A 16,328-nucleotide genomic window follows, 5' to 3' on the forward strand; every position below is an offset into this window, starting at 1 on the left:
AAAAAAAAAAAAAAAAGGAAATCATTGTGGGAAATGGGAGAGCCAGAGCAAGGGAAAAAAACTAGGAAACAGACCAGCAAAAATTTAATAGGAAAAAAAGCTATTCATTTTTTTCCGAATATCTATCTTGTTTTCCTTATAAAAGATCAAAGGTTGCTATGATAATTAAAAGACCATGAAATGGATTGAGGGAGTTGCCTGCATGATGCAATTCATGTTTTGTTGTTCAGTCAGTAAATAACTGGAAGGCATAGCTTTCACTTTGATAGTCAAATTATTAGTACATGGTCATTTTCTGAAAACGGGTCTTGAGTATGGATTCTGAATTTAGAATTGTCGTTTTGTGGAGCAGTTAGGAAAATTGACTAGGGATCTTTGAGTGACATTCTTTGGTTTGGTTCTATATTGTGAGTCTTGTGACTTTTCTGTATTGTAAATTTTATTTTTAATTTGTTTGTTTTAAATAATGAATATTATAGTGACTAGGTTTTCTATTGGTAACAGCCTTAAATGGATGTTTCTTACTCAATTAGGTTATTGGTGTTTTTTAAGAATTATTAAATACTTTTTTTTAAAAGTTGTATAGAGTAACAGACACTGTTCTATCATAACTAAAAAGTACAATCTTAGTACAATAGGGGTAAACTAGAATTATACCAAAAATACTTCAAGAGCATATTTAATGGTATTTTCTTTATACTTTAATAAATGTTTTTAATATACAATGGTCTGCAAATTAATTCTATTTTTCTCATATTTTAAAAATTCCTAGTTTATTAAATTTGATCTTTCCATTTTTTATTTAAGAATTTTATTCCAATCAAATATAATTAACTGTTTTAATTCATTCTTTAATAAAATAAACAAATTGTTGAAATTATCTCTCCTAATTATAAAACAGCTATTTAAAATACATTCTAAAGAAATTAAAATTGTAAATATGAAGCTAAAAGTTAAGGAGGAGGGGCACGGAATGTCTTAATGATTTTTTCCTTTCTTTTTTAATATTTATCTCTCTTCTTCAGTTTTTCACTGTTTCTTTTGTAATTCACTTATCATTTGAGTCATAAAATGCCTTAACTTAATTAGCAAAGTATGGGTTATTTTTCTTTTTTGTTATTTTTTACTTTTTCTTCCAAGCTAGATCTATTCAAAATAATTAACAAGTTACATTTAAACCAGTCTTTCATATTCAGTATTTACTACTTGTTTGAAAAAGTAAAACAAGAAGTCTGCCCCCTCTCAATTTGTTTTTAGGGCATTAAATATAAACATTAGTCTGATTATGATTACTGCCATTCCAGACATATTAATTAAAATAAATCAACATTGTTTATTTCCTATAAAAACATTTGTTCAAAATATTGAGCTCCATAATGAATTATAGTACAGAAACAATATTTTAACAATTTGGATTATTTTGCTAAGGAATTCATTTAACTCTGATCACATTGTTTTGGATTTAAATGTTTTTCTCTACTTGTATGAAAAATACATTGCTTGAAAACTACAAAAACTAATCCCCAATTTGCCTTTCTACAGAGTGGTAAAAGATGAAGGAGCTGACATAACCACTGGTGTGTTATATTTAAGCTTCTCTTTGCTGCTTGCTGCACATGTAACAATGTTGCTCTTTCTTTGACACAGACCCAGACAAAGGCTGAGTGTAGCAAGGAAACAGACAGAACGCCTCCATTAGTGGCACCGGCCTGGCTCCAGGATTTGTAAACAGAAACATCCCAGGCTCCAATGAGACAGACAGAGGTTCCCTGTCTGTTCTGAATTCAGGAAGTCCTTGCTTGTATAAGCCCAGCTATTGCACACAGGCATACATAGCAGTGTTTACATTTGGCTAAGTATTTTACTGAGAAAACTAATAGGGAAGAAAAAGAGAGTTTATTAGAGGTAAGAGAACAAGGCAATTCAGGTATAACATATATGTAGTATATGTTATGTAATGATTAAGTGCAACTCATGTAATAATGAGAGAGAATCACTCTGATGAGGCAGAGGAATTTATCTTGATCACTGCTGTTTTTGTAGTCTATCTCAAAGTGTGTGGCCCACTATAAAAAAAGGAGTTTTTTTTTTTTTTTAAGAAACAGACAATAAAAATAGGAGCTTTCTAGTTTTAAAGGCCTCTTTTATTGCACATACATGTGAATACCCGTATTGAAATATTTTTCCTGGCAGTTTTTCAGGGATCTCATATTTTTAGACTATGTGACATAGGCTTGAAAGTTTTATTTGAAATTTAACCAGTCATATGGTTTATAATGAAACGGGCTCTGCCCTCATTATATAATTCCCTTCGAAAGGTTCTACCTCCATATACTGTCACATTGGGGATTTAGGCTTCAACATATGAGTTTGTAGGGGACATAAATATTCAGTCCATAGCACTATGTAGAAGGTTAAAACAAATCTCTTATTTTTTGTGCCATTCTTCATCTTGTGTGTTTATTCTTCATTCTTCAGCTTTGTGGTGTCCAAGTACCACAAAATTCTTTTGAAATACACATTTCTCCTCCAAACCTATGAATAAAGAAATAAAGGATGGCACTGAAATTTCTCTTCTTTTCTTTTCTATTTTTTGTGAGATGGAGTTTTACTCTGTTGCCCAGGCTGGAGTACAGTGGCACAGTCTTGGCTCACTGCAGCCTCAACATCCTGAGGTCAAGTGATCCTCCCACCTCAGCCCTCCTGAGTAGTTGGGACTACATGCACACATCACCACACCCAGCTAATTTTTGTATTTTCCTTGTTTTTGTAGAGACAAGGTTTTCCCATGTTGCACAGACTGGTCTCAAACTTTTGCTTGCCTAGGCCTCTGAAAGTACTGGGACTACAGGTGTGAGCCACTGTGCCTGGCCTGAGGTTTCTAAAACAGTTTATGGAGATTTAGAGGAGTGAGGTGTAATGCCTTACTTATCTAGACATTCCTATATGTCTGGTACACAGTCAAGAATCAGAAAACAAGACTAAAAATCCTACAGGCAGGTAAGGTGGGTGCTACAAAATCTTTGTATGAAAGTTCATATGTTTTTTAGGGAAGTCTCTTAGGGTTTTGTGTCTGTTTTCTGTAACTTTACATTCATTTACAACGTTAGGCCTTTCATTTTTAAACCCCATGCTAGATTCTAAAAAACAGTTAAGACAAGCACATTGACATTAAAAGCAATAGACAAAGAATGAACTGGAAAACTTGGAAATCAGACTAAAGAACCCCAGTGATCTGAGAATTTCTAACAGTCTTGTAGGTATGTAGTATATTTAGTGGAGCAGGAAAGATGCTTTATATTCTTTTTTTTTTTTGAGACAGAATCTTGCTCTATCACCAGGTACATGCCACCATGCTCAGCTAATTTTTGTGTTTTTAGTAGAGACAAGGTTTCACCGTTCTGGTCAGGCTGGTCTTGAACTACTGACCTTGTGCTCTGGCCGCCTTGACCTCCCAAAGTGCTGGGATTACAGACGTGAGCCACCGCACCCTGCCAATGCTTTGTATTCTTAAGAGCATTTCATGATGAAAAATGATTCACATTAAAAAAACATATTTAATTGCAAGGTATTCATTTGCCTTACTCCCTGTGATCAATTTCAAAGATTATTCAAAGCTTTTAAGTGCTAACTCTTCACCATTGTTTCAAGCTTGCCCAGCCTTTGGCCTGTGGGCCACATGCAGCCCAGGACAGCTTTGAATGCAACCCAACACAAATTCATAAACTTTCTTAAGACATTACAAGGTTTTTTTGGTGATTTTTTTTAAAGCTTATCAGCTATTGTAGTGTTAGTGTATTTTATGTGTGGACCAAGGCAATTTTTCTTCTTCCAGTGTGGCCCAGGGAAACCAAAAGACTAGATAGAGCCCCCTGCTTTAGATAATCAGTACTTGACTGTTCCACTGGTTTCCTAAAGAATGTCTTCAATTAGTTCTTATGTAGAATGTATATAGTAGCTCACATTTCTATCCTAGTAGTAGTTTACATGGTTTGTCTACACCTGACATGTATAGAAGATATCACTGAAGGCTGTCTTGTTTCTTTTTCTTTCTTCCTTTTTTTTTTTTTTTTTTTNTTTTTTTTGAGACAGTCTTGCCCTGTTGCCAAGCTGGAGTGCAGTGGCATGACCTCAGCTCACTGCAACCTCTGTGTCCCGGTTTCAAGCAATTCTCCTGTCTCAGCCTCCTGAGTAGCTAGGACTACAGGCATGCACCACCATGCCCAGCTAATTTTTGTATTTTTAGTAGAGACAGGGTTTCACCATGTTGGCCAGGTTGGTCACGATCTCTTGACCGCATGATCCACCCGCCTTGGCCTCCCAAAGTGCTGGGGTTACAGGTGTGAGCCACTGCGCCCAGCCTGTCTTGTTTCTTATGCCAGATAAAACCAGCACCTATTAGGTTGGTGCAGAAGTAATTGCTGTTTTGCCGTTAAACATAATTAAAAGTAATGGCAAAAACCGCAATTACTTTTGCACCAACCTAATGTATGTTATAAGGCATGTTTAAATCACACCCCTTACAACCTTTATCTCTTATGGTTCAACTACTAAGACTGGTATTCTCATTGTAACTATATGAGGTTTTCTTCTTGGCAGTAGAAGAAATGAAATGATTGCAGAAGCTGTTGAATTCTACTGCAAAGTAAGGTAGCTTTTTCATTTAGAATGTTGGCCTTTGTTTTTTTATGGGTATCACCCACAAAGAATTTGGCCCTATTATTTATTTTAGAGATAGTGCCATATTTGTTAATTTTGTGGAATAAAATATGGATTTTTCAGGAAAAAAAACTACCTGGTTGTGTGTATATGTATTTTTAATTTCAACTTTTATTTTGGATGCAGTGGGTATATGTGCAGGTTTATTAAATGGATGTATTGCATTGATGCTGAGGTTTAGGATATGAATAATTCCATCACCCAGGTAGTGAGCACATTACCCAATAGGTAGTTTTTTCCAGCCCTCATCTCCTTTTATTTTTCCCCCATCTAGTAGCCCCCAGCATCTGTCATTTCCATATTTTTGTTCAAGTGTACCCAGTGATTAGCTACCACTTTTTTGATAATATTTGATTTTCTATTCCTGCATTAGTTCATTTAAGATAATGTCCTCCAGCTGCATCCACATTGCTGCAAAGGACATGATTTTGTGCTTATTTATGGCTGTGTAGTATTCCATGGAGTATATGTAACACATTTTCTTTATCCAGTCTGCAGTTGATGGGCACCTGGGTTCATTCCATTTGTTGGAATTAACTATTGTGAATAGTGCTGTGATGAACATATAAGTGTGTGTGTCGTTTTGGTAGAAAAATTTATTTTTATTTTTTGAATACGTATTCAGTAATAGGATTGCTGGGTTGATCGTATATTTTTTAGGCTAGCCAATACTTGCTAATCTGGAGGTGTCATTAACAAAATCATCCACTATGTAGGTATTGCTGAATAGACATACACATGTGAGATGCATTCTTTGATTGACAACTGCATTTATACCTTATAGAATTTGTTTGCAATTTTATTGTTGGCTCTTAAGGTTAGCCTCAACCTGCTGCTTAAGTGCATCCCAGACCTTTTGGGTTCTTACCAGGCTGATCTGTCTGCCTCTGTGGCTTTTTATTTCTCTCTCTCTCTCTCTCTCTCTCTCTCTCTCTCTCTCTCCAGGCTGATCTGTCTGCCTCTGTGGCTTTTTATTTCTCTCTCTCTCTTTTTAGCCAGTCAAATTTAGTAGTTGGGAGTTGTGTACCAACTTTAGTGACACCAATGTTAGTAAGTTTTGATAAACCACTACCATTGGACCAGCTGTCTGTGGTTTTTCAGCAACCCACACTATGCACAACAGTTTAACTATACTTAAAAACATCGTTTAAGTGGTTTGTTCCCTTTCCTTGTTTGCTTCTTTAGTTAATTCTAAAGAAATCATTGGATTATCCTGATGTTGATAATTCTTACAAGATGTATATAGTCAGTATATTTGAATTATTATGCACCTGCTTTATTATTCTTGTCTTTTAATATTTGAGAATAAGGAGAGATAAAAGGATAATAGCTTATCTTTTGGGTAAACCTCTTCGCCATTTAATATAAACTAGTTTTCAGTGGTTATAATATGAAATATATATGAAATCATTAAGATGCCTGTGGTATGTTTAGATTTTTGTAGACAAAGGAAAATAGGTTGAAAATTGTCATTATTTTATTATGCATTTTGTTTAATATTAAGTAGAATTTTTGTTTCTGTGGTAAATCTTATGTATCACATGCCAGAATTTTTTTTTAACTCTCAGGCCTTCAGAACAGCTGGGATCCAAAAAAGATGTTGGAGTATAATTCCTCATTGATATCAATGCAGGAATATTCTGTACCCAGTTAATAAAGAAAATATTAATACTTCATACATAAAAACTGGTACTCCATCATGAACTCCTAAAGAGCAAGAAGTGAATTCTTCTGTTTTTTTTTTTTTTTTTTTTTTTTTTTTTTTTTTTTTTTTTTTTTTTTTTTTTTTTTTTTTTTTTTTTTTTTTTTTTTTTTTTTTTTTTTTTTTTTTTTTTTTTTTTGAGATGGGGTCTTGCTTTGTCACCCAGGCTGGAGTGTAGTGGCTTGATCTTGACTCATTGCAACCTCTGCCTCCCAGGTTCAAGTGATTCTCCTGCCTCAGCCTTTTGAGTACCTGAGACTACAGGCCCTTGCCACCATGCCCAGCTAATTTTTGTATTTTTAGTAGAGTTGGGGTTTCACCATATTGCTCAGGCTGGTCTTGAACTCCTGCCCTTGTGATCCACCTGTAATCCCAAAGTGCTGGGATTACAGGCATGAGCCACTAAGCCCGACATAAGTGAGTTCTTTTAAAATCATGGCATTTTTTTTTCTACTTAGAGATAATGCATATTTATTATAGAAAGTTTATAAAATATTTTAAAAATCACCCCAAATCTTTGTTAATCTTTTAGTTTTTCTGTGCATAAGCATTTTATAGTAAAACATAATCAGTCCGGGTGCGGTAGCTCATACCTGTAATCCCAGCACTTTGGGAGGCCGAGGCGGGAGGGTCATGAGGTCAGGAGTTTAAGACCAGCCTGACTAATGTGGTGAAAACCGTCTCTACTAAAAATACAAAAATTAACCATGTGTGGTGGCGCACACCTGTAATCCCAGTTACTCAGGTAGCTGAGGCAGGAGAATCGCTTGAACCCAGGAGGTGGAGGTTGCAGTGAGCTGAGATAATGCCACTGCACTCCAGCCTGGGCAACAGAGTAAGACTGTCTCAAAAAAGAGAAAAGAAAAAAGAAATATCAGTTTTCTATAATCTCTTTCAGAAAATGGAAGCAGAGGAAACACTTCCTAACTCATTTTATGATGTCAGCATTATCTTAATAACAAGACAATGAAAAGGAACAAGGAACAACCTTGTTAGATGAAAAATCTAAGTAGTTGTTGTCTGCCATATTAGTGGTAAAATTTTGGCCAGGTTTTTTTCAGTGCTAACTAGATGAAATTAGATTTAATTATATATATCCTTTTATTTAACAAAACAAATCAGGGCTTTACTAAGCTTCAACCTTAGTAAAAGAGGAGCAAATTAAAGACAAAGTAAGCAGAAGAAAAAAAATAAAATCAATGAAATTAAAAACAGGAAATTATAGAGAAAAAGCAACATACCCCAAAGCTGGTTCTCCAAAAAGATCAATAAAATTAATAAATCTCTAGCCTTGGCTACCAAAAAGAAAAGAGAAACAAGTCATTAATGTCACAAAGGGAAAAGGGGTCATGACTACAATCCCATGGACATTAAAAGGATAGTAAAGTAATAACATGAATAATTCTGTGTCCATAGATTTGAGAATTGAAGTGTAATGGATCAATTCCTTGAAAAACACATCTACTAAAATTCACACAAGGAGAAATATACTATCTCAATAGGCATATATGTAATCTGAATAGGTATATATATGTATATATATAATAATGATATATAGTAATTATATAATAAAATTAATAATTTTCCAAAATAGAAAGCACCAGGCTCAGATTGTTTCACTGTTGAATTCTAGCAAACATTTAAGGAAACATCATGACCAGGCGTGGGGCTCACACCTGTAATCCCAGCACACTTTGGGAGGCTGAGGTGGGTGGATCACCGAGGTCAGGAGTTGGAGACCAGCCTGGCCGACATGGTGAAAACCTGTCTTTACTAAAATACAAAAATTAGCCAGGTGTGATGACGAACACCTGTAATCCCAGCTACTCCAGAGGCTGAAGCAGGAGAATCCCTTGAACTCGGGAGGCAGAGGTTGCAGTCAGCCGAAATTATGCCACTGCACTCCATCCTGGGTATAGAGTGAGACTCCATCTTAAATAAATATATAAACCAACAACATTTTTCTATAATCTCATTCAGAAAATGGAAGCATAGGGAACACTTCCTAATTCATTTTATGATGCCAGCATTATCTTATTACCAAGACAATGAAAGGCCACACTAGGAGAAACTATTTGCAAAACACAAAGCTAATAAATGATTTGTATCCAAAATATACAAAGAACTGTTAAAACTTACTAATAAGAAAACAAACAGTCCAGTTCAAAAGTGGGTGAAAGATCTGAACAGATACCTCACCAAAGAAGATAGACAGATGACAAATAATTATATGAAAAGATACTTGTCATCATAGGTCATTAGAAATTACAACTTAAAACTATAATGAGATACCAGTACAAACCTATTTGAAAGACTAAAATCCAAAACACAATGTAAAATGCTGGTGAGAATGCAGAACACAGGAATTCTCATTCATTGCTGCTGGGGATGCAAAATGGTACAGCCACATTGGAAGACAGTTTGATAGTTATTTACAAACTAAACATAGGCTTATCATTTGATCCAGCAATTATGTTCCTGAATGAGTTGAAAACTTCATCCCACAAAAGTTTACACAGATATTTATAATTACAAATAATTATTCATAATGCCAAAACTTGGAAGTAACCAAGATTTCCTTCAGTAGGTGAACAGGTAACCTATGATACATCTATAACATGGATAATACTCAGTGATAAAAGGAAATGAACTGCTAAGTCACAAAAAAACATGGAGGAACATAAAGTACATATTGCTAAGTGAAAGAAGCCAGTCTGAAAAGATTATATGCTGTATCATTCCAACTATATGACTTTCTGGAAAACAAAAACTATAAGGACATAAAATATCTGTGTATAGTCATGAGTCTATAAATTATTTAGTTTTGTATATGTGTGTATGTGTGCATATGTTTATGTGTAATAGTTTTTTAAGTTTAGCAAATTCTAAAATGAGCTAGTGTTTGGTGTGTGTGTGTGTGTGTGTGTGTGTGTGTGTGTGTGTGTAGATGGAGTCTTGCTCTGTCGCGCAGGCTGTAGTGCAATGACACAATCTTAGCTCACTGCAACTTCCGCCTCCTGGGTTCAAGTGATTCTCCTGCTTCAACCCCCTGGGTAGCTGGGATTACAGGCAAACGCCACCATGCCCAGTTAATTTTTGTATTTTTGGTAGATAACAGGGTTTCACCATGTTAGCCAGGCTGGTCTCGAACTCCTGACCTTGTAATCCGCCTGCCTTGGCCTCCCAAAGTGCTGGGATTACTGGCATTAGCCACCATGTCCAGCCTTAGTTTTTTTTTTTTTTAATTGAAGTAAAATTTATATAACTTAGAATTAGTCATATTGAAATGTACCACTCAACACATTCACATTGTTGTGCAACTATTACCTCTATCTAGCTCAAAAATGTTTTCATCACCCCGTAAGTGAAATCCAGCATCTAATAAGCAGTCTCTCCCTATTTCCTCCTCTCCCAGTCCTTGGCAGCTACTAACCTGCTTTCTGTCTTTATGGATTTGGCCTATTCTGGGTATTTTATTTCAGTGGGATCATAGAGTGTTCAACCTTTTGTAACTCCTTTGTATTGAATATACCACATTTTGTTTATCCATTCATCAGTTTATGAACATTTGTGTTATTTCCACTTTTGGCTATTGTGAATAGTGATGCTGTGAACCTGCGTGTGAAGTTTTCGTTTGAACACTTGTTTTCAGTTCTTTTGGATATATGCCTAGGAGTGAAATTACTGGGTCTTCTGGTGATTCCATGTTTAACTTTTTGAGGAACTTGTAAACTTTTTCTGCTGTGTTTTACCACTTTATTTCCCACCAGCAATGTACAAGAGTTCTAATTTATCCACATCCTTGCCAGTGCTTTTGATTTTCTTCCTTTTTAACATTGTAGCCATGCTAATGTGTGTGAAATAATATCTCACTGTGGTAAAATGAGTTTTATATGTAGCTTTTCTGCCTGTAACTTACTTTGTATGTTAAAAGGAGGTAGAGTGATCAATATGTTACAATCTGTTAATATCTTATAAATGGGCCAGGCACCAAGGCTCATGCCTGTAATCCCAGCACTTTGAGAGGCCATGGTGGGCAGATCAACTTGAGGCCAGGAGTTCAAGACCACCCTGGCTAACATGGTGAAATCCCATCTCTACTAAAAATACAAAAAATTAGCCAGGTGTGGTGGTGCACTCCTGTAATCCCAGCTACTCAGAAGGCTGAGGCATGAGAATTGCTTGAGCCTAGGAGGTGGAATTTGCAGTGAGCCAAGATTGTGCCACTGCACTACAGCCTGGGTGACAGAGCAAGACTCTGTTAAAGAAAAAGGAAGGAAGGAAGGACAGAAGGAAAGGAAAAAAAGGAAGGGAGGGAGGGAGGGAAGGAAGGAAGGAAGGAAAAAAGAAAATCTAATAAATGGCCTGCAAATTAAGAGTATTTCAGTATTGTTTCAACAGATCTTTCTACAGAAATATAGTTTTGACATTTTAATAAGCAACTTCTACTTAATTTGATTGAGATAAATAAATTCATTAGAACAGGAATGTCCTTCAGAGGAACTCTTTGCCATAGAGGCATCTTACTTTGCCACAGAAGCTTCTAATTTGAGTACAACATGCTTGATTTTGATTGAATATAAAGAATGAACGAAGATACTGGCAGTCATCAAGCACAGCCTCTGATCAGTATTACCAAACCTTGCATGGCTGCATCTAGTAAAACAATGAACAGCTCTTTCGTAGGGTAATTCTTTCTATTTTAGACAGGTCTGTTTATAAGCCATGTTTTTCTGTATGCTGAACTAAAGATTATTATCCTTAAAGATAACGCTAATTGGAACTGGTTATTTTTTCTTGGTCCAAATCAAGTCCATTTTTTGGCATGAAGACAACTATCATACCCTCCCAAGTTATCTTTTTTTTTTTTCCTCCTCAAATGCTTTTTGTTATTTCTACCCATCACAGTTCAGAGATCTCATACCTTCACAGTTGTACTTGCTCTCTTTTGGCTATGCTGTAGTTTGTGGCCATCCATCCTAAAGGGTATTTACTCTAGCTATGATCTGACCCACAGAATGGAACTTAACACATAAAATGTTTACATGTTCATCATAGCCCTGTGATTTGCTTATGTGTGTTCCCATTCCATTCTGCAAATGTGTAAACTTGGGCCCAGATAGTTGAAGAAACTTTCCTAAGTGGAAGAACTGAGCTTGAAGTCCAATTCAGATTTAACTGCCTGTAAAGCCATGGTATTTTTATTAATAATAAAATCAATATCGATAAACATAACTATCATTTATTGCATAGATAACATATTCTTTTTTAAAAACTTTAAAGTTTTTCTAAGAGACATGGTCTTACTACATTACCCAAGCTGGAGTGCAGTGGTACCATCATGGCTCACTGCAGCCTCAAACTCCTGGGCACAAGCAATCCTCCTGCCATAGTCCCCTGAGTAGCTGGGACTACAGGTGCATGCTACCATGTCTGACTAATTTGGCTTGTTTGCTTGTTTTAATGCCTGGGGTTTTGCTATGTTGTCCAGGCTGGTCTTGACCTCCTGGTCTCAAGTGATCCTCCTGCAGCAGCCTCCCAAAGTGTTGGGATTATAGGCATGAGCCACCGTGCCCAGTCAGAAAACATATTCTTGACATTGTACTAAGTACTTAGACTGCCATCTAAACCTCACAGCTAACTTGGGAAATACAGAGTACTATTTTTATAAATGAGGAAATTGAGGATTTAAAACCAAATGTGATTCTAAAACCACTAGATTCTAAGACTCTTAATATTATACCATCCTGTCTATGCTATTCCATGGCATAGCTGATATTTCAATAATTAGGAGCACACCTACTTGGTGTTTCAGTGTTCCAGATCTATATGGAATAGTCTGTATGATTATATAATTTGCAATTATCACAAATTTATTACTAATTTTTTCTTTCATTTCCTTTGATCCAAAAACATTACTGATTTGATTATACATTGATACAGCCTTTCTAAAGGGCAGTCTATCAGTATTTAACAAAATACTTTTTAAAAAAATGATAACATTTCAAAATTTGTTTTCTTTTAGGTCCACCTCATTCATTTAACCGAGATGAGACAATAATCATTGCTTTGACATCAGTCTCTGTGTTAGCTGTTTTGATAGTTGCCTTATGGTTTGGATACAGAATGTTGACAGGTAAAAATCACCACTTTCTGTCCTATTGTTTATTAAACATGCAATTTAATCAGAATTTATTTTCTCCTTTTAAATTCCCTATGTTAAAAAAAAATACTCTCAAAGTTATGCAGAATACACCCAGCCTAAATAATTCTCACATATGGACAGTGTTGTTTCATCTAAATTATCAGTCACTACCCCTTTCCATGCCACTGGATTATTTTGAAGCAAATCACAGATATCATATATCTGTAAGTAGTTAATTAGATATCATCTATCTATAAATATTATCTCTATAATATAATGGCTTTAAGAATATATATTCATAGTACCATTTTCACATCTGAAAAAATAGTAATTCCTCAGTATCATCAAATGTTCAGTTGGTTCTAATAAGCTTTAGGTTTGATGGACTGTTTAAGAAATCAGCATTCATTCATTCACTCATTTGAATAACTTCTGTATAGTCTTCTTTAAAGTTTTTGTAATATTACTTAAGGTTTTAAACTTTTCAATTAAGTCATCATGGAAGTGTCTCCCAGAATTTGGCCTTCATGCCATTGTGCATTCATCTGCATTTATAGATGTTAGCAAGTTTAGTAAATAGTTTTATTCTCATTGAGATTAGGTGTAAATCTTGCTGCCAATCTTTCTGCAGCCCTTCTTTTTAACTATAATATTGTAAAAAGCATAAAAAGATAATCATTTTTAAAAAGCCATGTATTAGGCTGGGCGCGGTGGCTCACGCCTGTAATCCCAGCACTTTGGGAGGCCGAGGCGGGCGGATCACAAGGTCAGGTTCGAGACCATCCTGGCTAACATGGTGAAACCCCATCCCTACTAAAAAATACAAAAATTAGCTGGGCGTCGTAGCGCGCGCCTGTAGTCCCAGCTACTTGGGAGGCTGAGGCAGGAGAATTGCTTGAACCCGGGAGGCGGAGCTTGCAGTGAGCCGAGATCGCACCACTGCACTCCAGCCTGATGCCTGGCAACAGAGCGAGACTCTGTCTCAAAACAAAAAAAAGGAAACCATGTATTAGTAACCTTTTTCCTGTTCCTATAGGAGACCGTAAACAAGGTCTTCACAGTATGAACATGATGGAGGCAGCAGCATCCGAACCCTCTCTTGACCTAGATAATCTGAAACTGTTGGAGGTAAGTTTGCTGTTAGATTATGGACTCTTGTTTCTGCTATTATACTAGACTTGGAACAGTGATTTCATTCACTCATTAAGACATTCATTCATTTATTTAACCCTTACTTATTAAATACCAGTTTTTTGTCAAGGTCTATTCTAGGCACTGGGAATATAGGTGAACAATACAGGCATGTCTCCTGGGGCTTATATTTGAGTTGGGGCATCTACAAACAGGTAAAGGAATGTATAATATAATTGCAAGTAGTAGTAAATGCTATGAAGAAAAGTACAGTGGATAAGAAAATGATGAAAAGGGGGTTATTAAAGAAAATATGGCCAGGCGTAGTGGCTCACTCCTGTAATCCCATCACTTTGGGAGTCCTAGACAGGTGGATCACTTGAGGTCAGGATTTCAAGACCAGCCTGGCCAACGTAGCAAAACCCCATCTCTACTAAAATACAAAAATTAGCTGGGAGTGGTGGCACATACCTGTAGTCCCAGCCTAGGTGACAGAGCAAGACTCCATCTTAAAAGAGAAAAAGAAAATATATTTAGAAAGGGGTTGACCTTGAGTCCAGATTTGTACAGGGTATGAGAATAAAGACATGAAATTTTGAAAACAGTGTGACACCAAGGAATCTGTAGTAGACAACAAATAAATAATCCTTGTATGCATATATTACATGTTTTTGTAGATACATAAGACTCTTCTTATATATAGAAGTTACATTTCATTTGGTGATATCTCAGAAGCTACATTAAAAGTGTTGCTATGACAAGTGTTTTTATGATCTTTATTAAGAGTGACTTGAAAACTATGATCCCCAAACCAGAGACTATTAAATAATAGATATGATAGATTTGATTATATAAAAAAATTGTAAGAACTTTCTGTTTTGGGAGAGACATACCATAAACAAAGATAAAAGCCAAATTTGAAAAAAAAAATTCAACATACAAGGGAAAACTTGATAAATAACTGATATAAATCAAGATGAAAGAAACGTTCTATAGCAAATGGACAAAAAGGCTGGGTGTGGTGACTTACACCTGTAATCCCAGAATTTTTGGGAGGCCAAAGTGAGTGGATTGCTTGATCCCAGGAGTTCAAGACAAGCCATGGGCAACATGGCGAAACCCCGTGTATTTGGTAAAAAATTAAAAAATTAGCTGGGTATGGTGGCACACGCCTGTAATCCCAGCTACTCAGGAGACTGAGAGGTTGAAGGATCACTTGAACCTAGGATGTAGAGGTTGTAGTGAGGTCTTGGGCGACAGAGACCCCATCCCAAAAAAAATGGACAAGAGATATTAACTGCCAATTCACAAAAGAAGTGTGTGTGGCTAAGAAATGTACAGTAAAATGTCCAGTTTACAAGGTTGAAAGAAATACTAATTAACCCATGGAAGTTTAACCATGATTAAGTCATAGAAACACTCCCAAAAATTGCTGAATTAACTATATATTAATATAACCTTTTTAAAGGACACTTTGTATAATTTTAACCTGGAAATAGTGTATGAGATACAACATACATCCTTAAATAAATGATGGTAAATCCCTAACCTGTTTCAATAAAAAGCGAAAGCAATCCCTAGAAGCCAAAAATGAGAATGGGTTACATTTTGCTGGTTCTTTGTGTGTTCAGTAATTTTTTTGTATTCTGGATATTGTGAATATTGTATTGTGGAGACACTGGACTCTTCTAAAGTGTGTCAAGTTTTTTTTTTGTTTTAGTAAGCATTTAACTTGGTTGGACACATATCACAAACTTGTCTGGGGCAGAAGCTCAAATCTCAGTTCAGTTATTTTATCTTCAGCTGGAGACTGTCTTGTACGAGTTTTCCTCTCTCTGACTTTCTCCTTTCGAGAGTTCTCCCCTCACTTGCCAGCAACTGTGGCTTTACCAATATGTCCTGAGTTTCCCAATGCCAGAACAGTATTCTTTTCTTTTCTTTTTCTCTTCTTTTATTTTCTTTTTAATTGAGGCAGAGTCTTGCTCTTTTACCCAGGCTAGAGTGCAGTGGTACGTCTCAGCTCACTGCAACCTCTGCTTCCCGGGTTCAAGTGATTTTCCTGCCTCAGCCTCCTGAGTAGCTGGAATTACAGGTGCGTGCCACATGCCTGGCTAATTTTTGTATTTTTAGTGGAGACAGGGTTTTGCCATGTTGGCCAGGCTGATCTTGAACTCCTGACCTATCTCGTCTCAGCCTCCCAAAGTGCTGAGATTACAGGTGTGAGCTACCACACCCAGCCTAGAAACAGTTTTCTTTAGCAAGTTTAGTTCCACTGCACAGTGCTAATTTCAGCCTGCTGTCAGGCTAAAGCCATAAAAGTGAGTAGCTCAGGCCGGGTGGAGGCTCACGCCTATAATCCCAGCTCTTTGGGAGGCCGAGATGGGTGGATCACAAGGTCAGGAGTCCCAGAGCAGCCTGGCCAAGATGGTGAAACCCCATCTCTACTAAAAATAAAAAAATTAGCTGGGCACTGTGGCACACACCTGTAATCCCAGCTACTCAGGAGGCTGAGACAGGAGAATTGCCTGAACCCGGGAGGCAGAGGTTGCAGTGAGCTGAGATAGCACCATTGCACTCCAGCCTGGGTGGCACAGTGAGACTTAGTCTCAAAAAAAAAAAAAAAAAAAAAAA

The 16,328-nt window shown here is 36.4% G+C and overlaps 1 protein-coding gene across 1 annotated transcript in view; it reads left to right on the forward strand.

Annotated features, from left to right (window-relative positions):
* Positions 1–16,328, forward strand: part of BMPR2 (bone morphogenetic protein receptor type 2) — a 180,319-nt gene that overhangs the window by 115,826 nt on the left and 48,165 nt on the right. Inside the window, exons 4-5 of the mRNA XM_037741502.1 lie at positions 12,447–12,557; positions 13,603–13,705. Of these exons, the coding sequence (XP_037597430.1) occupies positions 12,447–12,557; positions 13,603–13,705 (214 nt within the window). The remainder of the gene's footprint in view (positions 1–12,446; positions 12,558–13,602; positions 13,706–16,328) is intronic.

This window comes from Cebus imitator, unplaced genomic scaffold, assembly GCF_001604975.1.
Source record: "Cebus imitator isolate Cc_AM_T3 unplaced genomic scaffold, Cebus_imitator-1.0 Scaffold101, whole genome shotgun sequence".
Lineage (NCBI taxonomy): Eukaryota > Metazoa > Chordata > Mammalia > Primates > Cebidae > Cebus > Cebus imitator.